Source organism: Myotis myotis, unplaced genomic scaffold (genome assembly GCF_014108235.1).
Source record: "Myotis myotis isolate mMyoMyo1 unplaced genomic scaffold, mMyoMyo1.p scaffold_m19_p_20, whole genome shotgun sequence".
Classification (NCBI taxonomy): Eukaryota; Metazoa; Chordata; class Mammalia; order Chiroptera; family Vespertilionidae; genus Myotis; species Myotis myotis.
In genome coordinates, this window is record NW_023416325.1 from 14003540 (window position 1) to 14030998 (window position 27459).

The 27459-nt window shown below is 59.1% G+C and overlaps 1 protein-coding gene across 11 annotated transcripts; it reads left to right on the forward strand.

Moving 5' to 3' along the window:
- ABCB9 (ATP binding cassette subfamily B member 9) lies at nt 1-26526 on the forward strand. 11 transcript variants are annotated; one of them, XR_004974855.1, is made up of 13 exons: nt 1-156; nt 4749-5456; nt 10131-10245; nt 10709-10839; nt 11764-11969; nt 14634-14831; nt 16049-16177; nt 16747-16935; nt 17383-17556; nt 20265-20424; nt 22882-23018; nt 25143-25322; nt 25402-25544. XR_004974855.1 is itself a non-coding variant. In XM_036353835.1 (12 exons), the coding sequence occupies exons 2-12, from the start codon at nt 4850-4852 to the stop codon at nt 25677-25679; spliced, it is 2304 nt and encodes a 767-aa protein (XP_036209728.1). In that variant the 5' UTR covers nt 1-156; nt 4749-4849; the 3' UTR covers nt 25680-26526. The 11 variants fall into 11 exon arrangements, 10 of the variants coding, with proteins under 10 accessions (XP_036209728.1, XP_036209731.1, XP_036209730.1 ...); XM_036353835.1 differs by lacking the exon at nt 25143-25322 and having other exon boundaries at nt 25422-26526; XM_036353838.1 differs by lacking the exon at nt 25143-25322 and having other exon boundaries at nt 25402-25630.
- Nucleotides 26527-27459: the final 933 nt, after the last annotated feature.

The following is a 27459-nucleotide window of genomic DNA, read 5'->3' on the forward strand; positions in this document are numbered from 1 at the left end:
GACCTTGCTGCCGCGCACCCGGGGCGGGAGGCGGGAGGAGCGGAGCCAGCGCTGCGCGGGGTGCAGTCTCCAATGCGCGGCGCGGAGGCGCCCCCGACGATCCGAGCCCGCTGCGCCCCCTCCTCACGGCTTACCTGGTGCCAGTTAAGGTAACAGGTAAGGGCGCGGCGCCCGGGACCCCCGGCCTGGGTCCTTTCCAGGCCGAGCTACCAAGCGGGGCGCAGGCTGGGGGGCGCCTGGGTCCCCCTTCCCCGGGGGTGGGGTAGGCATCTCCGTTGAAGGCGGGAGCCTCCTGAGAGTCTTTCTGGCCCCCGCCCCGGTGCCCCGCGCCCTCGGCTGCCGGTCCAAGCCCCCCACGCCTGCAGCATCCCTTCCACGCCCCGGCAGGGTAAATGTTGCATTTTTTTAACCCCTCGGGCGCCGCCGCCTCTTGGAAAATGGTGGGAATGCCTTTGGGAAGGATCCTGGGATGTCTGTCCCCCCCCCCCCCCCCCCCCGCAGGATGGGGCTGACCTGTCTTCTGAGGGCTCCCTGCCCCCCACTGCGGGGCTGCCCACACATCCTAAGCGCCTGGGGTCTCCTGAGTCTGCCTACCTTAGCAAACCCCTTCCCTCCGTCTCCCCAGCTGGCCGATGGCCTCATGCATTCACCCTGGCAGTTAGGCCTGTAGTCCCCCCCCCACACACACACTTATTCCTGGGCCTCTGTTAGAACAGGGTGCCCCCGCCCAGGCCCGATCTTGAAGCTGCTCCGACAGGATTCCCTGCCCTCTGCCCACTGCCCCACCCCCTGGAGATAGGCTGGTTTCCATCCCCCTCTTCAGGTGGGACCAATGCCAGGTGGCAAGAGGAGGGTTGTAGGAGGGCCATGGCAGCTCCGTGTGCCTCACGAGAGAGAGCCGGGGGAGCATGGGAGGTGGGGGCTCAGCGATGCTGGGAGCCAGGATGGAACCAGGATGGTGGACCCAGCTCCGTCCGTCCTGGCCATGCGTCCGGAGACCCCACGGTGACACCATCCCACAGACCTGGCCTCGCTCAGCCAGGGTCCCCTTCCCAGCACTGGGTGATGCATGGCCACTGGGGTGAGAAGTTCACCAGGTTAGGGATGAACCTGGCCTTGGGCCACCAGGTTCTTCAGGATCCTGTTCTTTTGGTCCCTGGGCAAGGTCCCCCCCCACCCCTCCAGAGGGAAGTGTTGAGTTTCAGTCCTGCCTTTGCCTGCTCTCTGCCTGTCACTTCACTTCTGCAGGCCTCTGTGCCCATCTGTAAAATGGGGGTGAGGACTGGCGGCTCGCCCGCCCGCCCGCCCTGGGGTGGTGGTGAGGATTAACTGAGATGCAAGGTGCCAGGCACTCAGCACTTAATGGCGCCCATAAAGGGCAGCTGTTGTGAGTGTAATTATTATTATTAGTAATTATCTCCTGGCTGGCTGTTCCAGACTTCCCTTTTGTGCTGTGCTGACAGCTGGAGGTGCCCTGACCTCCATTTCTTCTGGGAAGAAAAGCCTTTGACCGGCAGAACCCCTGTGGGGCAGGGTCCCTGGCTAATCCAATATTTGGGGTCGAGGCCAGTTGCCCCATCTTCCTGGGGCAGGTCAGGCCCTGGGCGGTGTCTGTTCTGGCCTCTGGCCACTGCCGTGTGCTTGTCCCTCGGGCCACACGCACGATTTGCCCTCCAGCCTCCCCTGGCCGAGTCCTCCAGCTCAGACAGCGGGAAGAGGGACATGCCTCCTGGCGGTCCTGTGGCCCTCATTCTCCCCTCCTCACCGTCACCTCACGGCTGGTGGTCTGGTCCCCTCCACCCTGCTGCTCGTAACTTGAAAAATAGCAGAGCAACCTGTCCCGAACGAGGGCTGTAACCCGGCCCGACTTGGATCCGGCCCCATCTGAGCCGGGACTAGGAGGACCGGGCACTTGGGAACCGGGGACCACAGTGCTGTCGCTGCTCTGCCTCCCGCTTGCTGGGTGACCCTAGACAAGCCTCGCTGCCTCCCTGTCTGGACCTCAGTCTCTCCATATGTCAAACAGGGCTCAGATAGTGTGTGATGCTGGAATGCAAAATGTTGTTTGTTTCGGTATCAACAACCGGGCCTCCCCAGTGGCTGTCCAATGGGGTTGACATTACCCGAGGCAGAGAGGTGTCAGGAAGGAAGTTCCCCAGTGACTGAGGGTGCGGGGGCTGGGGTGGGGGGGCACCAGGAAGAGCTAGCAAGCCCACGGGTTGGTCTCTGGCAGATCTCCTCCGGTCCCACTTCTGAACCCCAGAATCTTTCTGGGGGCTGAGGGACTCCCTGTGCCACCAGGAGGGGAGCAGCAGCAACGCGGCTGCAGGGCCCGGGCGGCCAGCAATGGCTTGGCCAGGAGGCCTGCCGCCGCACCAGGCCAACAGCACCCCTCCCTGGGCTCCGACTCGACTCATGCTCACCCACTCACCGGGCTCTGGGGCCTCTGCATTGCAGCAGGCAGGAGCTGAACCAGCAGCCCGGCTAGGGCTGGGGGCGGAGCAAGGGCTTGGCAGGGGGTGTCTCCCCTGCCCCCACACCTTTGGTCCCGCTCTGCTCTGGCTTCCTTGGGAGGGGCAGCTGCTGACAAGGCAACCGCCTTCCCCGGGACAGACTTGAGTCTGGCTGGTGTACTGGTGTGTAGGCAGGGCCCAGGCTTGGGGACCAGCACGCCCCTGGGTCCTCTCTGCATCTCAGACCCCTCCTGAGTGTCACTGGGAGAGGGTGTTTTGAAGGATTAGGACTTTGGAGTTGAGGGCACAGACTTTGGACATCTACAGGCTGGGTTCGCATCCAGCTCTGCCACTTCTTAGCTGTGTGACCTGAGGCAGGTCGCTTAACTCTCTGTGTCTCAGTTTTCTATAAAACGGGGATAATAGGACCGACCTCTGAAGATTCTCGTGGGCATGAATGCGTGTGCTTCACTTAGAACAGGGCCAGGCACACGCTCACGTCGGCAAGTGCCACCCGCCGTTACCGTTACTGTTGCCGTCATTGTGGTCATTACTGTCACCAGCTCCGCTTGGCAGAACCCCCGCTCACGGAGACTCTCTTTTCCTTGGAGGAACACCCCCTGCAAGCACTTGCCGTATCGATGAGCGTTCTAGCTTAGCGGTTTGGAGCCCACGTAGGGAGCCAGACAGGTCTGGGTTCAAATCCCGGCTCTGCTGCTCCCCAGCTGTGTGAACTCCGGCAAGTTAGTAGCTTCCCTGGGCCTCAGTTTCTCCACCTGCTCACGGGGGTGATGTCAGCTCACATCTTCGCAAAGTCGTTGGGAGGATCAAATAAGCGGACACGTGTAAAGCGCAGGGTGACACAGGGGGCCGGGCCCATGGGAGCCGCTGGCTGGGCTCCACACCCGTGCTCGCGGCGACTGAGCACCGGCTGTGTGCCCGGCGGGCGGCACAGGAGTCCAGTCAGCCGCCGGGATCCTCACGCACAGGCTCAGGTCCTGGCTCGGGCCTCTGTCGGCAGAGCGTTACGGGGCATATGCTTTTGCCGTTCTGTGCCTCAGTTTACCCAACTGTAAGTGGGGATGTGGAAACACCGGGCTGGTGTTTCTGTCACTCTGGTTACCCCTCCTGTTGCCCCGTGCCCCACCCCTTAAGTACCCCATTTTGCAGATGGGATAATAAAAACTCAAGAGAGGGTCAGACCCAAGTCAAGAGGCAGCATTCAGAGGCACTCCCCAGCCCAGCCCCACGCCCACGCTCACGCCACCAGGTCCCCGTCCCACAGGGTCCCTGCAGCTCCGGGGTCTCCCAGGGCCTGGCTGAGTCCGGTAGGGCTCACTGTTGGAGGTGCTCTAGACAAAGCAGACATCAAGCTCTAGAAAACCAAAAGATCCTAGGGCTGGGGGCGAGGGCCAAGATTCTGGAACCTTCCGGGCAGATGTCAAAGTCCCTGGGTTGCTCTAGGGCCTACAGCCACCCTCTCTTGGTCTAAGAAGATAAAAGTTTATTTGGGGAGGAGAGACGTGAACAAACACTTATTAAGCACCCACTGTATACGGTGATAACCACCGGCAGCGGTTATCACGTTCCAGGCACTGTGCCCAGATGTTCATGCTAACGTTTTACAAATGAGGAAACGGGTTCAGAGAAATTAACAGCAGTAATAGTTGTAGTCGAACAGCAGCCATTTACTGTACTCTTTGCTTGTCTCAGCTTTCATCTGCAAAGTCCTCCAGACCCCTGGCCCCTCACCTCTCTGACCTCGTGGGGCCTCCCCGCCTCCCTCAAGCACATCCGCACAGTCCGACCTCAGGCCTCCGACCCTGTCTGTTCCGCCCGCCCAAAATGCTTTTCCCAGAGATCCACATGGTGGACTCCCTCACCTCTTTCAATCTTGCTCAAGTATTACCTTCACAGCTCAGTCCTCCCTGGCACCCCTCAGCCCCATGGCCCTCCATCCTCTACCCCACTTCCTCCCCGCCCCCCAGTCCTATCCCTAACATACTAAATCATCTACTTACTCCGTTTCTAGCATGAATGTGTCATCGCTACAAGAGCAGGGGTCTTTGTTATTTTTGTTTATTTGTTAAATCCCCAACACGAAGAACAGAGTCTAGCCCACAGGGTGCGCCAGGAACTAGTCCTTGGGTGAACGGAATCTTCGCAACGCCCCTTCTCTTGTCATTGTCACTTTACAGATGAGGAAACTGAGGCTCAGAGAGGCCGAGTGACTTGCTCAAGGTCACACAGCCAGGAGGTAGCAAACCCTCACCCCTCGCCCTTTTGCCCCAACAGGTCTGGCCTCACCCCACAGACAATGGCTTTGCCCCCCATGAGCTAGAGCCTGCTCCCCTCCCCCGGTGCCGGCCCCCCGCCCCACCCCACCAGCCAGCAGGATGCAGCTGTGGAAGGCGGTGGTGGTGACCCTGGCCTTCATGACCACGGACGTCGGCATGACCACGGCCATCTACATCTTCAGCCACCTGGACCGCAGCCTGCTGGAGGACATCCGCCACTTCAACGTCTTCGACTCGGTGCTGGACCTCTGGGCGGCCTGCCTGTACCGCAGCTGCCTGCTGCTGGGGGCCACCATCGGCGTGGCCAAGAACAGCGCCCTGGGGCCCCGGCGGCTGCGGGCCTCCTGGATGGTCATCGCCCTGGTGTGCCTCCTGGTGGGCATCTACACCATGGTGAAGCTGCTGCTCTTCTCCGAGGTGCGCAAGCCGGTGCGGGACCCGTGGTTCTGGGCCCTCTTCGTGTGGACCTACATCTCGCTCGCAGCCTCCTTCCTGCTCTGGCGGCTGCTGTCCACGGTGCGGCCGAGCGCCAAGGCCCTGGAGCCGGGGGCGGGCGCCGAGGCCGAGGCCGAGGGCCTCCCCGCCGAGGACCAGCCGGCGTCGGAGCAGGCGTCGGGGGCCACGCTGCAGAAGCTGCTGTCCTACACCAAGCCCGACCTGGCCTTCCTCGTGGCGGCCTCCTTCTTCCTCATCATCGCGGCTCTGGGTAAGTGCGCACCTTCGGGGCCTGGCGGGCGCCCAGGAAATGGGCTTTCTAGGCCTGTGACGCCTCCTCTTTCCTCTCAAATTTGAGCATTTACTTACATGGTTCAAACACCAAACTGACATGAAAAGGTAACCGCAGAGTTTCATTCCTAATGCTGCCTCTGACTACCCTGAGCCCCAGAGCTAACTAGAGGAAAAGGTTCCGGAATCTTCCAAATGGGCAGGAAAACACTTCACTAGTAGATTCATTCCCCGTCTATGCTCCCAGCGTCTCCTCGTGCAGCTACAGACAGATAAGAACACCAACACGTTACTCGCTCCACCTCGTACAACGTTTTGTGTCTTGCTTTTTTCACTGAACAGTATATTCTGGAATTTTCCAATCACTATCTCGGTCTTTTATTTGGCTGCATAATAGACCACTGTGTGGTCACACCATCATTATTTAGTTCCGTCTCCGGTGGTTGGACTCTTGGGTGGTTTTGAGTCTTTTTCTCTTGCAATAAGTAGCCCTATTCATGCACATTTCCTATAAATGTGGGCATTAATAGGATAAATTCCTGGAAGTGGGAGCTCTGAGTCCAAGCATTTTTTGTAACGAAGCAGAACAGAAAAAAGGCCATTCGAGTATGTTGTCTGCGGTGAGGTTAAGTATTGTTTCGTGGAACTTTTGTTTCAGTTATGTGTGCCCGTGTGATGTAAAATGTATTTGCTATTGTCGGTCCAAACAGCTCGAAAGCCACACTCCAGCAAGGCCTGGGTACAAGCCCAGTCTTTATTTTTATTTATTTATTTATTTATTTATTTATTTAAGAGAGAGAAGGGAAGGGGGAGAGAGAGAGAGAGAGAGAGAAAGAGAGAGAGAGAGAGAGAAGCATTGATGTCTTGTTCCACTTATTTATCATTCGTTGGTTGATTCGTGTATGGACCCTGACCGGGGATTGAACCCACAGCTGTGGTGTATTGGGATGAGGCTCTAACCAGCTGAGCTACCCAGTCTTGCTCCTTCCCTGGCCTTGTGATTGTGGGCAAGTCATCGAACACGTCAGAGCCGCCTCCTTCTTCTTGTTTGGAGGAGGGATTGTTAGTGTCCCTGTTTCACGAAGTTGTAAAGCTGGAATACAAACAGGAAGAGGTCAAGTTCAGAGCCCAGGATGGCATGGTAAGTGCTCAGGAATGTTGGCTGTGATGAGTCATTACCCGTTCAACTCACAGGGGCAGAGTCTGGGAGTGGCCACAAGCCAGAGTATTCTCAGAGAGGACAGGCAAACCCCAGAGGTGGCACGACCCTGCAGCCCCTCCCTCGTATTGTCCACCCTCCGTCCGCTCAGTCCCGGCCCCTTAACCGCTGTGTGATTTAGGCAAGTTACTTAACCTCTCTGTCTCAGACGGGTCACCTGTAAAATGGGATAACAGTACCCGTCACACTGGGGCGTGTGAGGGTCAGCGAGTTAATAGAGTGAGACACCTCGGCAGCTCCTGCACAGGGACGGCTCCCAGTAAATATTAACACCTGTGAGTATGGGGACCACCCTTTTTTTCGTTAAAATATATTTTTATTGATTTCAGAGAGAGATAGAAACATCAGTGATGAGAGAGGATCGTTGATCAGCTGCCTCTTGCACTCCCCACAACTGGGGATCAAGCCCACAACCCAGGCACGTGCCCTTGACGGGGAACTGAACCGTGACTTCCTGGTTCATAGGTCAACGCGCCACCACTGAGCCCAGCCGGCTGGGTGGGATGGCCTTTTTTAAAAAATATATATATATTTTATTGATTTTTTACAGAGAGGAAGGAAGAGGGATAGAGCGTTAGAAACATCGATGAGAGAGAAGCATCGATCAGCTGCCTCCCGCACACCCCCTACTGGGGATATGCCTGCAACCAAGGCACATGCCCCCCGACCGGAATCGAACCCGGGACCCTTCAGTCCGCAGGCCCACGCTCTATCACTGAGCCGAACCGGTTACGGCTGGGATGACCTTTTTCGTGTATCCAGATAGTTTCTCCTACTCACGCTTCGAGGCCCAGCTGTCCCCTCCTCTGAGAAGCCCTTTGCGCCTTAGTAACAGCATTGGTGGCGCAAGAATCAGAACCCTGCTGCCTCCCCTCCAGACTCTGGGCCCCTCGGGGGCTGGCACCGGGCCTGACTCACCCGGACGCCCCGATGCCCGGCCCAGAGGCAGGCTAGGCTCAGAGTCAATGAACAAGTGACCATCCTGCCCGTGTGGGCAGAGGCTGCCCCGGGACCCCATTTCCCGCACCTGCCGGGGCCCTGTTGTCAGCTGGCGTGTCCTCGGGGTCACCGATGTCCTGGTACAGCTGAGCAGGTGTGGGCACCTGCAGGACTGGGTCGAGGGGAAGGCTCGCACTTGATCAGGCCCCCGACGCCCCTGCTAACTTCAGGCAAGCTTGCATGGCCTGGCCAAGCTTCGGTGCCTCATCCAGAAATGGGGGTTCACCGAGTTATTGAGAGAATTCAGGCAGATGAAGCATGGTGCCTGGGAAAAGTGGGTGCTCATAGAAGTTAGGTGCTGTGATCATTATTACTTATGCCTCAATCAACAAGCACCCAGGAGGGCCCAGCTTTTTCTGATGCCTCATATTCTAAAAGAAACACTGCCCATTGGGGAAAAAGGTTCGTTTGAGTATCTCCTGTTAAATTGAGATTCTCTTTTAAAATTTATATTTTTGTTGATTTCAGAGAGGACGGGAGAGGGAGAGAGAGATAGAAACATCAGTGATGAGAGAGAATCATTGATCGGCTGCCTCCTGCACGTCCCCCACTGGGGATCGAGCCCGCAACCCGGGCATGTGCCCTTGACCAGAATCAAACCCGGGACCCTTCAGTCCACAGGCCGACTCTCTATCCACTGAACCAAACCAACCAGGGCTAAATTGAGATTCTTGAAGATGAATTTTGTGGCAACCCAACTGCATAAACTTGGACAAGTGACTTAGCCTCTCTGAGCCTCAGTTTCCTCATCTGTAAAATGGGAAGAAGAAGGCCACCACACCTGTAGGACTATTGGGACTTGAAAGAGATGAGGGAGCAGATATGTGGGGTGACAGTGCTCCAGGCAGGAGCAGCCTGTACAAAGGTCCCTAGCAGGAAGGTGAGTGAGGGGGAGAGTGGAAGATGAGGTCAGGTCAGGGCGCTGTGGCCCCTGCGAGGACTTTGTTACCCTGGATGCGATGGGAACCGTCGGACTGTTTTGAGCTGAGAGACGACAAGGTTTTATTTCGGCTTCACCGGCTCCCGCTGTCCATGGGTGGAGAGGCTGATGGGCGCGAGGGCGGAGCAGGGGGAGCCAGGAGCTGCTGCTGGGGTGGCCCAAGCAAGGCCGGCAGCGTGGACGCGGGGGGGCAGGAGGGGCAGTAAGAGTGGTCGGGTTCTGGAGATGTTCTGGAGGCGGAGCCGCGGGTTTGCCGGCTGGAGAGCTCCGTGTGGCTCTTGTGCTGATGGACAAGGGGGTGTGCTTAGCACGGCGCCCGCACCCGTAAGGGCTCCGTGAACACGTGTGTGGTCACTGGACTTCACTGGTGCTGGCTGCGGTCAGTGCTGCTGGAGCTCGCCGATGCCTCTTCTCCCCGGGGTAAGCTGAGGCAGACTCCACAGCTGTGGCTGGAGACTCCATGGCAGCTGCCACCTTATGGTCCCCGTCCCACCACCAGCAGAGGGCACCAGAACCCCACAGAAGGCCTCCCTGTCCCACCCAAGCCAGTCCTGTAGAGCTGCCCAGGATTCATTCACTGACCTTTATGAGCGCCGGCTGTATGCCCAGCCCCGAGCCAGGCTGTGGCCTCGGGAAAGATCGGCCTTGAAGACAGGGGACCCAGCCTGGTCTGACCACGTTCCACTCCCTGCCCATCATTCCCGCAGAATGCGAGTGGGCACCCGGATTTGGGGGAGGGAAGGGACAAGGAAAGACATCCCCCCAGATTGGAAGCTGGTTTCGATGTGTGTCCTGGCCCTTTCTCTTAATTACCGTGTGACTTCTGGCAAATTACTCAGCCCCTCTGAGTCTCCCATTCCCCCTCTGTACATCCACTCTCCCCACATCTGCCCAGGGCTGTTGTGAGGATACAGGACAAATGGGTAGGACATAATCGGCAAACTAAAGTGCCCACCAGGAGGGGCGGGGCAGTTCCCAGCCAGGATACCAGCATCGCTGAGGCTCTAGAATGCAGACTCGAACCCCCCGCCAGCAAGAAAGCAGTGAGCTTTGACGTCCCTGAGCCTGAGCGAGCGCCATCTCAGCTCCTCAGCGTCACTTTCCTCAGCTGTGAGGTGGGGTGACAACGGCCAACCTCAGAGTCTGCATGGAGGGAATGCAATGCCGCCTGGGTTCTGTGGCCCCGTGACTCCGTGACTCCGTGACTCCGTGGCCCCGTGGCCCCCGTGGCACTGCGACTCCATGGCCCCGTGGTCCCCATGACTCCATGGCCCCGTGGCTCCGTGGCGGGTGCCTGGTAGCTGTGATTAATTCCCACACACTCGGTTCAGATCCAAGTCCGCGTGCCTCCTGTGGCTCTTCTCTGAAAAGTGGGGGCATTCGGCATGTACGGCCCCCCCAGCCCCCGCCATGGGGAGAGGAGAGTTTGTGGGGGGCTCGGGAGGAAGGGTGCGGGCTCCCCGCTGCAGGCGCCCCCTGAGCCCTGTCTCCCGCAGGAGAGACGTTCCTGCCCTACTACACCGGCCGCGCCATCGACGGCATCGTCATCCAGAAGAGCATGGAGCAGTTCAGCACGGCCGTCGTGGTCATGTGCCTGCTGGCCCTTGGCAGGTAGCCCTCCCGCCACGCCCGCCCCCCAGGCCACAGCAGGGGCAGAGGTCGGGCAGCTCCTGGGGGAGGGGGGCGAGGGAATGAGCCAGAGGGGCCCCAGAAATGCCGCTGGTGGGCCTGTCCCTCAGCTGGTCCCCATAGGAACCAACAACTGAACTAGCTCAGCACCCATGTCCACTTGGTTGAGCCACACCCTCCTCCAGGGCTCCCCCGTCTGGTTTTCCAGGGCCAGCCTGTGCGCCCTTGAGGGGTCCGGCTGGCGAAGTCGGGTCCTGGCCCCCAGTAAACACAGCCCCCTCTTCGCCCTCACCTTGGGGGCTCCAGTGGGGGACGGAGCCCTGGGAGTGGGTCAGGGTTGGGTCAGGGGTGGGCCCGGGCCTGCCAGCAGCGGGAGGGCGGCGGGCGGGTCGTCGGTTGCCGGAAGGACGCCGTGCCATGTATAACATCTCTTATCTGCAATTAGCTCATTTGCCGCAGGTATTCGGGGCGGCATTTTTACCCTCATATTTGCCAGACTGAACATTCGCCTCCGGAACTGCCTCTTCCGCTCGCTGGTGTCTCAGGAGACGAGCTTCTTTGACGAGAACCGCACAGGTGGGCTCGCCTCGCGGGGCCTCGGGGACCTGGGGGCCGGCTCAGGCGGGTGGGCTCGCCTCCCGCTGAGAAAACAGTCAGGCAGGCTCGTGGTCTCAGCGATGCTGGCTTTTCTGCCGCCCAGTTCTGGGTGGACTCGTCCCAGGAGGCGGGCTCAGGCCCCGGGGAGCTGGGCTGCTGGCTGAGGCTTTGGTGTGAGCTGTGGCCGCTGTAGGACCCTGGCCAGGCCACCCGAGGTCCCTGCAGCAGCCAAGGCCCTGCTTCCCCTGCCCTGTGGGCACCGCAGGGGCCAAGACCACCCACGCCTGCGGCCAAAAGGGCCCAGATCCTCTGGGTGAGTGAGGTGGGGCGGGGGGTACAGGGCAAAGCAGTGCAGCATCCGGCCGAGATCACCGTCTCTGGCCCACGTCCAAGACCTGGTTCCACCGCTCGCTCGATAACCACCCCTGGGCCTCTGTGTTCCCATCTCTAAAATGGGAACAGCAGGAGTAGCCACCCCGTGGGGTTGTGAAGCCCTTAGCCCAGCAGCTGGTAGGAGGCCCCAGCTCCTTCCTCCACAGCCCGGCTTGTTATTTCTCCGTGTGAGGGAAGCGGGGAGTCACCCCCTCTCCAGGGACGGGGAGAGGCACGGGTTTGGCTCCAGCTCAGTGACGGGCAATGTGTGTGGCGCTGAGCAGGCATCCTCCCCCCTGAGTCTCGGTCCCTCCTCTGTGCTATGGGTCTGACAGCATAAAATGCTGGTGGCAAGGGTCGGGCTCAGAGCAGCCCTCGAGGGGGCATCGACTCATCTTCCCGCCCCCCCCCCGTCCCCCAACTCCCCGGCGCCTCCCCTCAGTGTCCTTGTTCCTGCCCCCCCCCCCCCACGTTCCTGCCGCCCACGGTGGCCCCATGGCCACAGCGGGTGCTGAGCTGCCTGTGTTGCAGGCGACCTCATCTCCCGCCTCACGTCGGACACCACCATGGTCAGCGACCTGGTCTCGCAGAACATCAACGTGTTCCTTCGGAACGCGGTCAAGATCACGGGCGTGGTGGTCTTCATGTTCAGCCTCTCCTGGCAGCTCTCCCTGGTCACCTTCATGGGCTTCCCCATCATCATGATGGTGTCCGACATCTACGGCAAGTACTACAAGGTAGGCGGCGGGCGGCGGCTCCAGAGCCACCCTCAGGGGGCTCCCGGGTCCCGTGGGGCTAGCGAAGGACTTGTCAGCCAATAAATACGCCATGAGCACCCCCGATGTCCCAGGCACCAAGACGCATCGATGAGCAGATAAGGCCCCCCCTCAGGGAGCTTATAGTCTAGTGCAGTGGTCGGCAAACGGCGGCTCGCGAGCCACATGCGGCTCTTTGGCCCCTTGAGCGTGGCTCTTCCTAAGCCTTAGGAGTACCCTAATTAAGTTAATCACAATGTACCTACCTATATAGTTTAAGTTTACAAAATGTGGCTCTCAAAAGAAATTTCAATCATCGTACTGTTGATATTTGGCTCTGTTGACTAATGAGTTTGCCGACCACTGGTCTAGTGCAGTGGTTCTCACCCTTGGCTGCACATTAGAATCACCTGGGAATCTTTTTAAAATCCTGATTTCTGGGCCTCACCCTCCGGAAATTCTGTTTCTTTGTGATGGGGTGGGGCCACAACATTAGTAACAAAGAAACAGAATTTCTGGAGGATGAGGCCCAGAAATCAGGATTTTAAAGAAATTCCCAGGTGATTCTAATGTGCAGCCAAGGTTGAGAACCACTGCTCTAGTGGGAGACGAGGAGGGTAAGTGACAGCAATCATACTAACACGTAATGTGGTGAAAGACGGTGAACAGCGAGGTGAGGAGAGAGAGGTTGGGGCAGCTGCAGCTTTAACTAGATCTTTCTGAGAAGGTGACATTTGAGTCAAGAGTCAGCCATCTCGCCCGGCCGCATGGCTCTGTGGTTGAGCGTCGACCTGTGAACCGGGGGTCACAGTCCGATTCCCGGTCGGGGCACATGCCCGGGTTGGGGGCTCCATCCCCAGTGTGGGGCGTGCAGGAGGCAGTGGATCAGTGATTCTCTCTCATCATTGATGCTTCTGTCTCTCTCTCCCTCTCCTTTACTCTTAGAAATCAATAAAAATATATATTAACAAGAGAGAGAGTCGGCCATCTGAGGGCAGGGCCCGTGCAAAGGCCCTGGGGTAGGAGCATGCCTCCGAGGAGGAGCCGCCGGGAGCTGGGGCTTGAGTGAGGGAGAGGGAGGGAAACGGGGGCAGGGAGGGGCTGGGCCCTACGCGGGGGGCCTCTGTGAGGACTCTGGCTTTCGCTCTGAGTGCAAAGGTCGCGCTCTCTGTGGAGCGTCTGTGCCTGTGGGGGTGGCTTGGTTCCCATGAGTGAGGCCCTTGCTCACGATGCAGGTACGGGCAGGCTGCAGTCCCTTCCCGCCGGCCCGTGCCACTGCCTCTGCCAGGACGGTGGGCTTGGGGGCCAGGCCCCTGGCTCCCCCTCCTCTGCTTCCCACGTTGGTGGGTGCCCTAAGCCCTCCGGGACCCGGGCTGGGTTCAGACAGCAGCAGAGGGCCCTGCCCCAGGCCCGGATCAGCTCGCAGGAACCTCTGGCGTCTGTGACCTGAGGCCAGGTCCACCATGAATCCGTTCCCCGGAACCCACGTGCCCCAGGAGGGCCCTCGCGCCCGCGGCTCTGGGTCACGGGCCTCCCCGTTCCCTCGCTGAGTAGCAAAAGTAAATGCACTCACTGGCTGGAGTCACGGCCAGCTGGCTTCCTGCGCTCCCCACCCCGCCCTTCCTGCCTCCCCGCCTGTCCCAGCCCCTAGGACAGGGCCGGAACCGCCCCCCCCCCCCCCCCCCCCTGCTCCCAGCCACCGCCTCTGTGCACACCTCAGGCCTCGCCCAGGTTCAGTCCCTGGAGCCTCAAGGACGCTCTTTGTCTGTGGCCTTCTCCCCGCACCTGAATGTGCTGAATATAGCCTCCGAGTCACCGCCACAAGCCACACACCCCGCCCACAGCCAGACGTGACTGGGGCACAGCCGGCCGTCACAGCCGGCCGCCGGTGCTGACACACTGCAGGGTTCCGACCGCTGGGCATGTTCCGACCGCTGGGCATGACGCAGAGGTCAGGCGACAGGGGTCCGGCTGGCCTCCCGGAAGGGGCTGGGTGGAGAAGCCCAGCGCGGTGACTCTGGCAAAGCCCGAGCAGCCCTGCCCAGGGTCCCCTTCCAGAACCCCCCGCGGGCAGCAGCCTGGGGGTCGCGCACCTGGGCCCGCGTCTCAGCCATCTGTCCCCTCCGCACACGACCCAGGCAGACGTTCCAGTCCGTGCCCTCTGCCGCCACCTGGAGCTCGGCTGGCAGTTCCGGAGCCGCCGTGCCCGACCCTCTGGCTCTCACATGATTCAATGTATGTTGATGATGTAAGTGGCACCTCTCATATTTAAAAAAATATGTGTTTTTATTGATTTCAGAGAGGAAGGGAGAGGGAGAGAGAGATAGAAACATAGGAACAGCCCCCAACTGGGGATCGAACCCGCAACCCAGATATGTGCCCTGACCTTGACCTCCTGGTTCATGGTTCATGGTTTGATGCTCAGCCACTGAGCCCACTGGCCGGCTGCAGTCTGTTCTGTAGGTCCATCCATCCAATCAGGCTGGAAGGAGAGGGGGAGAGGGAGCTCGGTCTCACCCTTCTGCCCCGGGTCTCCCTGCAGAGCGCTCACTCGCGCCAACGAAGGGCAGAGAAGCCCAGAGGCCTGGGGCGCAGGTCAGGAGTGACACTGTCCGTGGGGTCTCCTCCCCCGCTCTCTGTCCACAGAGGCTCTCCAAGGAGGTCCAGAACGCCCTGGCCAGAGCCAGCAACACGGCCGAGGAGACCATCAGTGCCATGAAGACCGTCCGGAGCTTCGCCAACGAGGAGCAGGAGGCGGAGGTGTACTCGCAGAAGCTGCAGCAGGTGTACAAGCTGAACAGGAAGGAGGCGGCCGCCTACACGTACTACGTCTGGGGCAGCGGGGTACGTGCCCCTGGCCCTGGGCGGGTCCGACCACGGGGACGGACGCGAACGTGGGGGCCCCTTGCTCGGGACATTAGCTGGGTCCCTGCCCGGGGGGCAGGCCGTCCCTGCTTGCTGCCTGTGCACAGAGACGCTTTCTAGGAAGAAATGCAGTCTCCGGGTGAGTGTCCCCACAGGGATCTCGCTGCCCCTGCGCGTGGGGTCCTGGGCTGAGCTCTCTTCTCAGCTGGGGGAACTCCCTGCCAAGGCCAGAGTCACCCCAAGGCCAGCCGGGGCCCAGCCTAAGCCCCTTTCTGGCAGGACCGAGGCCACCACCAGACAGGCCGGTAGAGGGCCTGGCTCACTCCCAGGGATGGAGGTCACAGCCCCTCCCTGGGCACTGGGGGCACATGGACCCTGTCCTGTCTGCGGCCACATCTGGACGGCGGGCTCATCGGGAAACGGCTGGGCTAGGGAAGATGAGGGTTTGGTGTTCAGGGGAAGGAGGAGCTGGTGTCTACAGGGGACCCAGGGGACAGGGACAATCGGGGTCCCCCCCAGAGCAGGCCACCCCTCAGAAGTGCCCAGCCAGGAAGGGAAGGGCCTGAAACTCAGCTCAGCCAAGCCTCCCCGAGGTCTGTCCACCAGCAGGGTGCCCCTGGGGCTTGAATGGGTGGTCAGGGCTGCTGTCTCCACTTCTCCCCCAGAAACTGCCCCAGGCGCTGGGCAGGGGGTAGGGGCAAGGGTGCTGGGACTCAGCTCCTTCTTTGTGGAACCTGCGGGGGGCGGGGGGGCGCGTGAGGAAACGCAGACCTCACTGCCCTGCCAGCCTGGCTGGCTGTGTGACCCTGGCCGGTGCACTCAACCTCTTGGATCCATGCTCTTCCCGTGAGGACGAGGACTGACGGCTCCCGCTTGGCCGAGCCGAGGGTTTGGGGTCCGGTGCGTGTGCCAGGAACTCACAAAGACAGCCCTGTTCTCCGCCGGGCCCACGGCCAGCCCCAGCTGGGGATCTTTGCAGGGAAAACTCCACAGGGGAGGAGGGAGGGGAGGGCGTGAGTGACAGGCGGGCACCAGCCTGTGGGAGGGCGCTGTTGGTGGGGTTCAGTGTGGGGCGGGAGTGCAGGGCCCACGGCACCCCTCACCTCCCCCTGCAGCCCGGGGCGGGGGATGGGGCCGTGGGAAGGTGTGAGCCAAGCCTCCCGTGACCAACGCGCCCCCCCGCCCCCTGCCCCCAGCTCACGCTGCTGGTGGTCCAGGTCAGCATCCTCTACTACGGGGGCCACCTCGTCATCTCCGGGCAGATGACCAGCGGCAACCTCATCTCCTTCATCATCTACGAGTTTGTCCTGGGAGACTGTATGGAGGTGAGGGGCCGGCTTGGGGCCGGGGGTGCAGGGGGGAGAGAGGGCTGTGTGATCTGGGGGAAGTTCCTTGAGGTCTCTGTGCCTCAGCTTCCTCCTCAGCACAAAGGAGATAAGGGTAGCATACCCACAGCACCCCACAAACTGTGCCATTAATACTCACATGTATATTTCACCCACGGAGATGTATAGTATAAATTAAGACACACACACCCCTTATTTTAATTGAAATTTTTCCGACGCTGTGGCCCCTGAAGGAGGAAGGTTCCGTTCCCCGTCCGCCACATTCTGGCCGGTTTGGTTCCTTTAACTGCTCTGCTTCCCTTTCCTCGTCTGGGGGCGGCGCTGAGGTTTAGCTGTAAACCTGGCCCCTCGTGTATCAGTATTTGTCACTCCTGACCCCATTGGTCCTTGTCATGAACTAGCAGGCGGGGCCTCCCACAGCCCCTCCAGAATGGGTGCTGCGTCCTCGCTCTCCTCTCGCCCCCCTTCATCTCCTGGCACCATGGGTGGGGCGGGGGTGTCCCCCGGAGCGGGGTCAGTGGGACAGGACATGTCTCCTCGCCCCGCAGTCCGTGGGCTCTGTCTATAGCGGCCTGATGCAAGGAGTGGGGGCTGCCGAGAAGGTCTTCGAGTTCATTGACCGGCAGCCAACCATGGTGCATGATGGGAACTTGGCCCCTGACCACGTGGAGGGCCGCGTGGACTTTGAGAACGTGACCTTCACCTACCGCACTCGGCCCCACACCAAAGTCCTGCAGGTGAGAGGGGGGCGCAGGCCTGCCCCCGGCATCCTTTCCCGCACCCTGTCTCTCAGGCCTCCCCCACACCAGGCCTCCGGCCTCGGCAGTGCAGCCAGGAGTACGCGAGGCAGAGGCCCTGCGCCCGTGCAGTTTGGGCGCTAGTCAGGAAGGACTGAGCATTCGCAGAAGGGTGGTGTGATAGGAGTCATGCAGGGATGAGGTAACATAGCAGTCAAGGAGGGCTTCTCGGAGGAGGTGACATTTGAGCTGAAACCTGAACAAGACGCAGGAGCCAATCCAGGTTGCTCTCTGCAGAAAGAACATTCCAGGCAGAGGAGACAGCTATGAAAGTGCGGCCAGGTCCTGGGAAGGAGAGCATCCCGGGAGCCAGCGGTGCCCAACCATGGCAAAGGGGCACGAGCACCTAAGCCAGGGGTCCACACCGTGTCTGCGTGTTCCTTGCAGGACGTCTCCTTCAGCCTGTCCCCAGGAAAGGTGACTGCGCTCGTGGGGCCCTCGGGCAGCGGGAAGAGCTCCTGCGTCCACATCCTGGAGAACTTCTACCCCCTGGAGGGGGGCCGTGTGCTGCTGGACGGCAAGCCCATCAGCGCCTATGACCACAAGTTCCTGCACCGCGTGGTAGGTGGTGGGCCTTGCTGCCCGCTCCGCCCTCTCTGTGTCCCAGCCGCTTTCTCGTGAGCAGAGAGGCGATTGGTGCAGTTCAGGGACAAATCACCACATAACACCGCCCAGGTCACGAACAGAACACCCTGCCCCCCGGAGGCCCCCTTGGGGCAACATCTCACCACCGTTAGGATCATAATTGTCTTTCTTTTTTTCAAACACGAGCGAAAGTTTATTTAGAAAATCACAGAGGCCCTGGCCAGCGTGGCGCAGTGGTTGAGTGTCGACCTATGAACCAGGAGGTCAGGGTTTGATTCCCAGTCAGGGCACATGTCCAGGTTATGGGCTCGAGCCCCCGTGTGTGTGTCGGTGTGTGTGTGTGTGTGTGTGTGTGTGTGTGTGTGTGTGCAAAAGGCAGCTGATCTATATTGAAGTTTCATTAATGTTCCTATCTCTCTATCCTGCTCCTTTCCTCTCTAAAAATCAATAAAAACGTATTTATTTTTTTAAAAAGAAGACGAAAGCCACACAGGTAGGAAAAGTGAGCCAGCCGGGCGGTGTGGGCTCAGGAAACAAGTTATGGCGGCAGCAGAAGGGCCCTTGGAGCTGAGAGAGAGAGGAGCCGGGATCACAGCACATGCATTCATCCGTGTCTTGCTTCTTCCCTCGACGCTATTGGGAGTCATCCGGTCGAGGCTATGGTTGTAGCTCATTCGTTTTCGTGGCTGGATGATAATCCACGGTAAACATGTCACAATCGATTTCTTTGTTCTGCCTCTAGAGGATATTGGGGTTATTTCCTGGTTTGGCTGATACCGGCAGCACTGACGTGGACAGCGGTGTCGTGTCCTGGTGCACGCAGGCGTGCCGCCCCTCGTTCCTGCCACTGGGCTGGTCGTGCCCCTTCACACCCACCAGCAGTGACGAGGGACCCGGGGTCCCCGCTGACCTCGCCTCCAGTCCTTAACGGAGGCTATGGTGACCCCTCTGTACCTGACGCTGTGCTGACAGGGAGCAGGCACGCCCTGCATGAGAAACACCAGCTGTTCAGGACGCACCGTTCGCATCACCGACATACACTAGGTCACGGGAGGGCCTGGGTGGCGGCAGAGGCCATAGGTGGTGGAATCTGCCCACCCGTGTGCACAGAACGTGGGGTGGGTGGCTGAGAAATGGTCTGAGGCGTGCGGCCACCAGCTGCTGCCCCCCGGCGTTCTGGAAGGGTCACTGGGCTGAGCTGCTCAGGTTTGCAGGGGCGGCTACCCTCAGACACGCGACATCCTGGTCCATCCTCGACTGTAGCCCTTTGGTGGGTGGGTAGAGGGGCCTCATGGCGGTCTTTTGCATTTTTCTAATGACATCAGGGTATTCACCACTTGGATTTCCTCTTTTGTGAATACCTTTTCTTTCCTTTAAATTTAACATTTTTTAAAAAATATATTTTTTTATTGATTTCTTACAGAGAGGAACGGAGAGGGATAGAGAGTTAGAAACATTGATGAGAGAGACACATCGATCGGCTGCCTCCTGCACACCCCCTACTGGGGATGTGCCCGCAACCAAGGTACATGCCCTTGACCGGAATCGAACCTGGGACCCTTCAGTCCGCAGGCCGACACTCTATCCACTGAGCCAAACTGGTCAGGGCTAAATTTAACATTTTAATTCTCATAAATCCAAAACAATAAAGTACAACATTCTAACCACAGTCCCGATTACTGGGGAACTTTTATAATTCAGTCATGGGCGTCCCTTCCACCTCACCTTCCCCATTCCACCCGTGGGCATAGCCAGTGCTAGCAGCTTAGTCAGTGTCCCTTCCTGCCTGTTTCCTATCTGTATACGAATGTGTCCATGTGCAAAGGCCCATGTGTCGTTTTTTAAAGGAAAATAGACTCTGCCGTGTGTGGGTATGACGATTTGATTTTATGGGTACACGGTAAGTAATCCCCAATTTACGGACAACTAAATTTTTAAGTTTTTTAAATTTTGCTATTTACAATGTTGCAATGCTATCCTGAGTCCATACAATCAGTTTAAAAATATTTTTTTTTATTGATTTCAGAGAGGAAGGGAGAGGGAGATAGAAACATCAATGACGAGAGAGAATCATTGATCTGCTGCCTCCTGCACGCCCCACACTGGGGATCGAGCCCACAACCCAGGCCTGTGCCCTGACCAGGAATCACAGGTCGACGCTCAACCACCGAGCCATGCTGGCCGGGCCATACTATGGTTTTTGTGGACCAAATTCCTAAACGAGGACCATGAGGCAGGAGGGAGGTCTGCGGCCGGGGCGTGCTGCACCTTCCTACCTCCCGGCAGGAGCAGCCTCACTCAGAGCTGCTCTCTGCCTTCTTTCTCTCCTTTTCCCAGGGCAGGCAGACCCCGAGCTCTGCCGGAGGTCAGGGAGCTTGGCTTAGCCCCGAGCGGCAAGCTCCACGGGCCCCAGTCTGTGGGTCCGGGGAGGCCCAGGGTTGTGCAGACTCCATGGTTGGGAAGGAAGAGAGGTAGCTCAGTGCAGAGCCGCGCAGGCCCGATCAGATTTCAGACCCGAGACCCCTGGCGTCAGCCAGCCGGCCGGGGCTGGCGAGGCTCCTGGTGACAGCTGGCTGCACAGTCCCGGCTTCTCAGATCGCCTCCCTCCTCCTCCTCCTCCTCCTCCTCCTCCTCCTCCTCCTCCTCCTCCTCCTCCTCCTCCTCCTCCTCCTCCTCCTCTGCAGATCTCCCTGGTGAGCCAGGAGCCGGTGCTGTTTGCCCGCTCTATCACGGAGAACATCTCCTATGGCCTGCCCACCGTGCCCTTCGAGATGGTGGTGGAGGCTGCTCAGAAGGCGAACGCCCACGGCTTCATCATGGAGCTCCAGGACGGCTACAATACAGGTGCCTCCTCTGCGGGGCTCCCCCGGGGGTGACCCCTAAGCTACCCAGGTACCTCCACTGGGCGGGGCTCCCCGAGGTGTGACCCCTGAGCTACCCAGGTACCTCCACTGGGCGGGGCTCCCCCGGGGGTGACCCCTGAGCTACCCAGGGCCTCTGCCAGCTGTTTTTATTATTGCAGGTGAGATTCACATCACATAAGTGCAACCACTTTCTTTTTTAAAAAACGTGTTTGTATTTATTTTAGAGAAGAAGGGAGAGGGAGAGATAGAAACATCAGATGAGAGAATCGGCTGCCTCCTGCACTGGGGATCAAGCCCACAGCCCAGGCATGTGCCCTGAATGGGAATCGAACTCTGATCTCCTGGTTCATAGGTTAACCCTCAACCACTGAGGCACGCCAGCGGGCATAGTACTTTTTCTTTATTCTGTATTGGTTTCGGGTTGTTCATAGTATTCTTTAACTAGAGGCCCAGCCTGCACCCTCTCCAATCTGGGACCCCTCGGGGGATGTCTGACTGCCGGTTTAGGTCCAATCCCCAGGATCGGGCCTAAACCAGCAGTCAGACATCCCTCTCACAATCCTGGACTGCTGGTTCCTAATCGCTCACCTGCCTGCCTGCCTGCCTGATTGCCCCTAACTGCCCCCCGCTGCTGGCCTGGTTGCTCTTAACTGCCCCCTCCCCCACCGGCCTGGTCACCCCTTACTGTCCCCCCTGCTGGCCTGGTCGACTCTAACTGCCCCCCTCTTCTGGCCTGATTGTCCCCAACTGCCCCCCCCAGCCTAATCACCCCCAACTGCTCCCTGCCGGCCTGGTCGCCCCTAACTGTCCCCCCCCCCCCCCCCGCTGGCCTGGTCGCCCCACACAGCCTGCTGTTCAGTCGTTTGGTCGTCCCTCACCAACCCCCCCTGCCGGCCTGGTGGTAGGCAGCCATCTTGTGAGGGCGTGAGAGTTAATTTGCATATTACCACTTTATTATATAGGATGATCCTTTGCATTCCTCTGTGATGCCAGCTGTAACTTCTCTTTCACTTCTGATTTTATTCATTTGGGCTCACTCTCTTTTGTTCTTTATGAGTCTGGCTAAAGGGTTATCAACTTTGTGTATCTTTTCCAAGAACTCCCTCTTTTTTTTTTATAAATATATTTTATTGATTTTTTACAGAGAGGAAGGGAGAGGGATAGAGAGTTAGAAACATCGATGAGAGAGAAACATCAATCAGCTGCCTCCTGCACACCTCCTACTGGGGATGTGCCCGCAAGCCAGGTACATGCCCTTGACCGGAATCGAACCTGGGACCTTTCAGTCCGCAGGCCGACGCTCTATCCACTGAGCCAAACCGGTTTCGGCCCAAGAACTCCCTCTTAATTTCATTGACCTTGTCTGTTGTTTTTTTAAATCTCTGTGTCGTTTATTTCCACTCCGATCTTTATCATTTCCTTCTTTCTACTTCCTTTGGATTTTGCGTTCTTTTTTTTTAAACAGCTGCATAGTATTCCAGTGTATGAGTTTTATAATATTTTACTTAATAAGTAATTTATTCCGTTTCCTGTTGATGGACACCTCAGTAGGTCTTTGGGTCCTTGTGGGCTTTTTGCAGTAACGCACTGTGGATCACGCACAACCTGGGCCTGGGCCCTGGGCCCTGTGCCTGCGCCCTGGGCCTGGGCACACTGCTCTGTAGGGAAACTTCCCTGGGGGGGTTCGCTGGCAGGAGGGTTGTGCACTGTAGTTGGGACTCACAGACCTGCTCAGTACCAACTGAGAGACAGAGACGTGTGCCCTGCAGCCGCATTCCTGGAGTGATAGGGGTCCCCCAGGGAGATGGGGCGTGCCTGTTTCCCCACGGCCACACCAGCACAGTGGACTAGCAAACATTTGGATTTTTGCCAAATTAATGGGCGAAAATTATTATCTTGGTGCCATTTGCATGTCATCGTAATTTGCATGTCATCGTAATTTGCATGCCTCTCACGAACTGGAGGGAGAGCAACCTTTTGTGAGTTTGTGTGTGTGTTTGTTTATTTTGTTTTTTTGGTAATTTCACCCGAGGATATTTTTTCATTGATTTTTAGAGAGAGTGGGAGAGAGAGAGACAGAGAGACAGAGAGAAACATCGATGTGAGAGAAACACGTCGATTGGTTGCCTCCTGCAGGAGCCCTGACCAGGGCCCGGGCCAGGGAGGAGCCTGTACCTGAGGTAGTGCCCTTGACTGGAATCGAACCCAGGACCTTTTGGCCCACAGGCCGATGCTCTAGCCACTGAGCCAAACTGGCGAGGGCCCTTGTGTGAGCTTGAACTGCTGGTGGTCCCAGACGCTGGCCCTGGTGACCACACTTCTCCTGGGAGGGTAGCCCCGCGGCAGCAGGGGAAGCGGAGGACGGGCCTTCTCGCTCACCCGCAGGGCTGCCTGGCCTCACCGCCCGCCCGCTTGCCCCTGTGCCTCTGCCACACAGAGACGGGGGAGAAGGGCGCCCAGCTGTCGGGGGGCCAGAAGCAGCGGGTGGCCATGGCCCGGGCTCTGGTGCGGAACCCGCCCGTGCTCATCCTGGACGAAGCCACCAGCGCTCTGGACGCGGAGAGCGAGTTCCTGGTGAGTTTGGGGTTACGGGGGGTTGGGGGGGCGGGCGATGCTGGGAAGGGCTTGGGGGTGCCCCGGGGGCTCCCCCAGACCATCAGCTTCGTAGACTGGGGCATTTCGTTTTTTGTTTTTAATGTTGATATTTCTTTTCAGAGAGAGAGGATGGAGAGGGAGAGAGAGCGAAACATCGATGTGAGAGGGAAACCGGTCGGCTGCCTCCTGCACGCCCCCTCCAGGGATGGGGTCCACAGCTCAGGCGTGTGCTCCGACCCAGATCAAACCGGCGACCTGTCCATGCCGGAACAACGCCCAGCCACCTGGGCCACGCCAGCCAGGGCCGTTTCGGTTTTGAGAGGCCCCATGTACTTGACCCTTGTCTCCCCGTGGGTCGGTTAATTTGTTAGGCCAGTATTTATTTATTTTTTTAATCCTCACCTGAGGATGTTTTTCCATTGATTTTTAGAGAGACTGGAAAGGAGGAGAGACAGAGAGAGGAACGTTGATGTGAGAGAAACACATCCATTGGTTGCCTCCTCCATGCGCCCCAACCACGGCCGGGGATCGAGTCTGCAGCGGGAGTACGTGCCCTTGACCAGGATTGAACCTGGGACCCTTCAGTCCACGGGCCGCCGCTCTATCCACCGAACCAAACCGGCGGGAGCTAGTCCGGTATTTACTGTGTCCTCCCAGGCGCCAGGCCCCGATCCAGGCACTGGGGGTACAGTGGCGGACTGACCGGCCAGACACACACTCTGCCCCCACGGTATTTCCATTCCTGGGGGCAAGACAGATACTAAACAAGGACCCAAGCATGAGTGCAACCTGGGGCCTATGCTCCGTAGAAAATGAAGCAGTCATGTGACCCAGAGATCGGGAGGGTCACCATTGTCGAAGAGAAACTGCCGGGCAGTAGTTAAGGCGGGAGACACAGATTTCATTCAGCGACTCCTGTCCGCAGGGAAGAGCCGGGCTCAAGGGGAAACCACAAAGGGTTGGTCCGTGTGGGTGCGGCCAGGCCAGCGGGGCCTGCCCCCGGCAGCTGCTGAAATTGGGATTCTGTCCTCCCTTGGAGACGGGGACCGAGGCCCTGGCCACCCTGATGATTGCGCTGCCAGAGCGTGGCCTCCGGTCCTTGAGAAAGACGCCCCCGCGGTTAGGGGGCTCACAGACGCTTCTCAGAGGCTCAGAGGACGTGTGCGAGTACAGCCCTTCGTAGTGAAGGCTCTGAGAGTGCAGCTTCAGATGGAGCAGACGTGCCCCGAGTCTGCCAGGCCCACAGCCAGAACCAGGGTCCTCAGCTACCACTTGAGCCGGGACCCGAAAGGGAAGGAGGGAGCCAGGGGAGTTCTGGGGTGAGAGCATCCCAGAAAGAGGGGCAGCAGGTGCAAAGGCCGGAGCAGGTTCACAGCCAAGTCCAAAGGCCAGTGTGTCGCCCTCGCCGGTTTGGCTCAGTGGATAGAGCGTCAGACTGTGGACTGAAGGGTCCCAGGTTCAATTCCGATCAAGGGCACATTCCCGTGCTGTGGGCTTGGTCCCTACTGGGGGATGTGAGGGAGACAGCCGATCAATGATTCTCTCTCATCATTGATATTTCTTTCTCTCCCTCCCTTCCTCTCTCTGCTATCAATTTTTTAAAAAACATATCTTAAAAAAATTAATAGATTTGAAATTTTAGAGCAGTTTTAGGTCTCAAGAAAATGGAGCAGAAAATTCAGAGAATTCCCATATTATTGTGGCACATTGTTACAATTGGCAAGACAATGTTAATGCATTCTTACTGACTAGGGTCCGTGGTCTAAACTGCAGATCACCGTTGTGTTGCACATTCTGTGGGTTTGACAAATGGAGAATGTTGTGTGTCTGCCATCATAGACAGAGTTTGGGTTTTATCCGAAGTGGGACAAGAAGCCAGTGGAGGGCCTGGAGCCGGAGTTCAACAAGAACTGATTGGACACGTTAACCAGTGTGGGGAATGGAACAGGGGGCGGGATGCGGGGGAGGTGGAGGGTCGGAGCAGAGCGAGGTAACTGGGGAGACAGCGTCCACAGGACTCGCTCTGAGCTGGATTCGGGCCCCGAGGGAGGTTGAGGAACGGAGGGTGATGGTTTCGTTTCATTGGCATGGGCTCGGGGGCAGATGGGGAGACCACCCACCAAGGCTGAGGTCGGCGGACGGAGCAGGAAGGCCAGGTGGGACCCACCTGTCACTCACCGGGCTCCCCCTGCTGCTGGGCGCTGAGCCTGTCCCCAGGGACAAGAGCCCAGAAGCAGGTCTTGCCAAGTCCTGGCTTTTCAGATGAACCCAGCTCGCGAGGAGGTGGGAGAGCTGGGGTCCAGGCGGGTGGGGCGGTCGGGGCCGGGGAGGAGGAGGGATGAGGCGGGTGGTGGGTGGCCAGCCGGCCTCCTGTCTCCCCAGATCCAGCGCGCCATCCACGGCAACCTGCAGAAGCACACGGTGCTCATCATCGCGCACCGGCTGAGCACGGTGGAGCGGGCGCACCTCATCGTGGTGCTGGACAAGGGCCGCGTGGTGCAGCAGGGCACCCACCAGCAGCTGCTGGCCCAGGGCGGCCTCTACGCCAAGCTGGTGCAGCGGCAGATGCTGGGGCTCGAGCCCGCCCTGGACTGCACGGCCGGCCACAGCGAGCCGGGCAGCGGCGGCCACAAGGCCTGACCGTCCGCCCTGCCTGTCCCGTGGGGCAGAGGCCCCGCGCCCACTTGGCGGATGTGCCCACGGAGGGCAGCCCCTGAGCCCAGGCCCACGGCCCTGGCGGGCGGCTTGCCAGGCCCCCGTGTCACTGCTTCCTGCATCTTGTCCTGGTTCCCGCGGTTCCCGGCCGCCAGCCCCAGGCCGCGAGCCACTCCCTCCCGTCTGGACAGTGGGGGCGCCGCGGTCTCCCCACCTGATCTCCGAGGCGAAGGCAGCGTCACCTTTTCACACCAGGATCTCACCAGGGATTTTCACTGTTTGGTTGGATGGTCCCTGGCCAACTCCCAGATTTCAAAAATATTTTCTCATTGGGAGTAATGGCGGGCAAGGTCACTGAGACGTTCTAGAAACTTCTGAGCCAGGAATGAATGACCTTTCCCAACAGCCTGGGGGAGGTCAGGGGGGAACTAGGCCTCTTCCCTTTGCCCCTCTCTCCCTCTTCCCAGCTTCGTGAGTCAGGCCCAGGGCGGGTGGGAGGATGTCCGCCGCCCCCGCCGCCTGCCCAATCCGAGCCAGTCTCACTGTGAACCACTACGAACCTTAACTGGGGGAGTGGGGGGCTGGCCAGGCCTGGCGGAGCCTCGGGGTGACCCCAGCCCAGCACCCAGCTTTAGCCCCTCCCCGGCTCCCCACCGCTGGCCGCCCCACCTGCCCCCACCTGCCACTCTGCTGCTCCCAGGCCTTTGATGTTTGGGACACCCGTTCTCTCCCCTGACCAGTGGATGGGACAGTGGCAAAGTCCAGGGTCTGGCTTTGCAGGGAGGTTGCAAGATGTTGGGAGAACCCAGTCAATAAAGTGTACTACCTCTGACCCCTGACCTCTGACCTCTTCCTGGGGCATCTGCCCCATTACCTGGTTAGGTCTGTCCATCAGACCCAGCTCTCCTCCGGGCCCTGCCTGGGGTAGTTGTGGAGAGACTTTGGGGGCCTCGGGCCTCCCCCTCACCCCGTGTCTGGGTGCCCCCAGGTCCTCCAGTGCTGACACTCACGTCCCTGACACTCACGGGGCTGTGCCGGGTAATAGAGACCGGTCCCCTCTGAGTCCCGAGGCTCCTGAGGCTCCCAGGGAGGCCGAGACCCAGCCGATACCACCTGCTCTTTTCCATCAGGACCAGGCCCCGCACCCTCGCCAGCCCCTGGAGCTACAGGACAGCGGTCAGTTCCTTTGCTCCCTTGTCCATCAGTCTTCCTCTGGCTGCTGAAAACCCTCCCGCAGCCTCTCAGCCCATCAAATGCAAACACCTCCGGTGGCCCCGGGGCCCCGGCTACCTCTCGGCCTCAGCCTTGGTCCTCGTTGCTCTGCCCCAGCCACACTGGCCTCCTCCCTTCTGGTCCTTGAGAAAGTGTAGCTCGTTCTCGCCTCTGAGCCTCTACACTGGCTGTTCCTTCTGCCCAACACACTGTTCCTTCCACTCGGTTCCCAGCGGGTTCCTTCTCACTCCTCTCTCAGCTCACGTGTCCCACCCCCCAAACAAGTCCTGAAGGTGGAGTTTCCCGTCACCCTGATCTGTCGTCGTCACAGCCCCTGTCACCCCCTGACATTTTCTGTCTTGTTTGCTCTGTTCCAGGCACAGGTCTACACGGTTTGCATGAACTCTATCACGTAATCCTCACAAAACCCCTAAAAGGTACATACAATATCACGCCCACTGCCTGGAGCTAGTCCATCCTTGCTGCTTGACACAGTCGCTGCAGGGAAGAAACATCTGCACAGCATATGTTTCAAGGGACCTGGCGTATATAG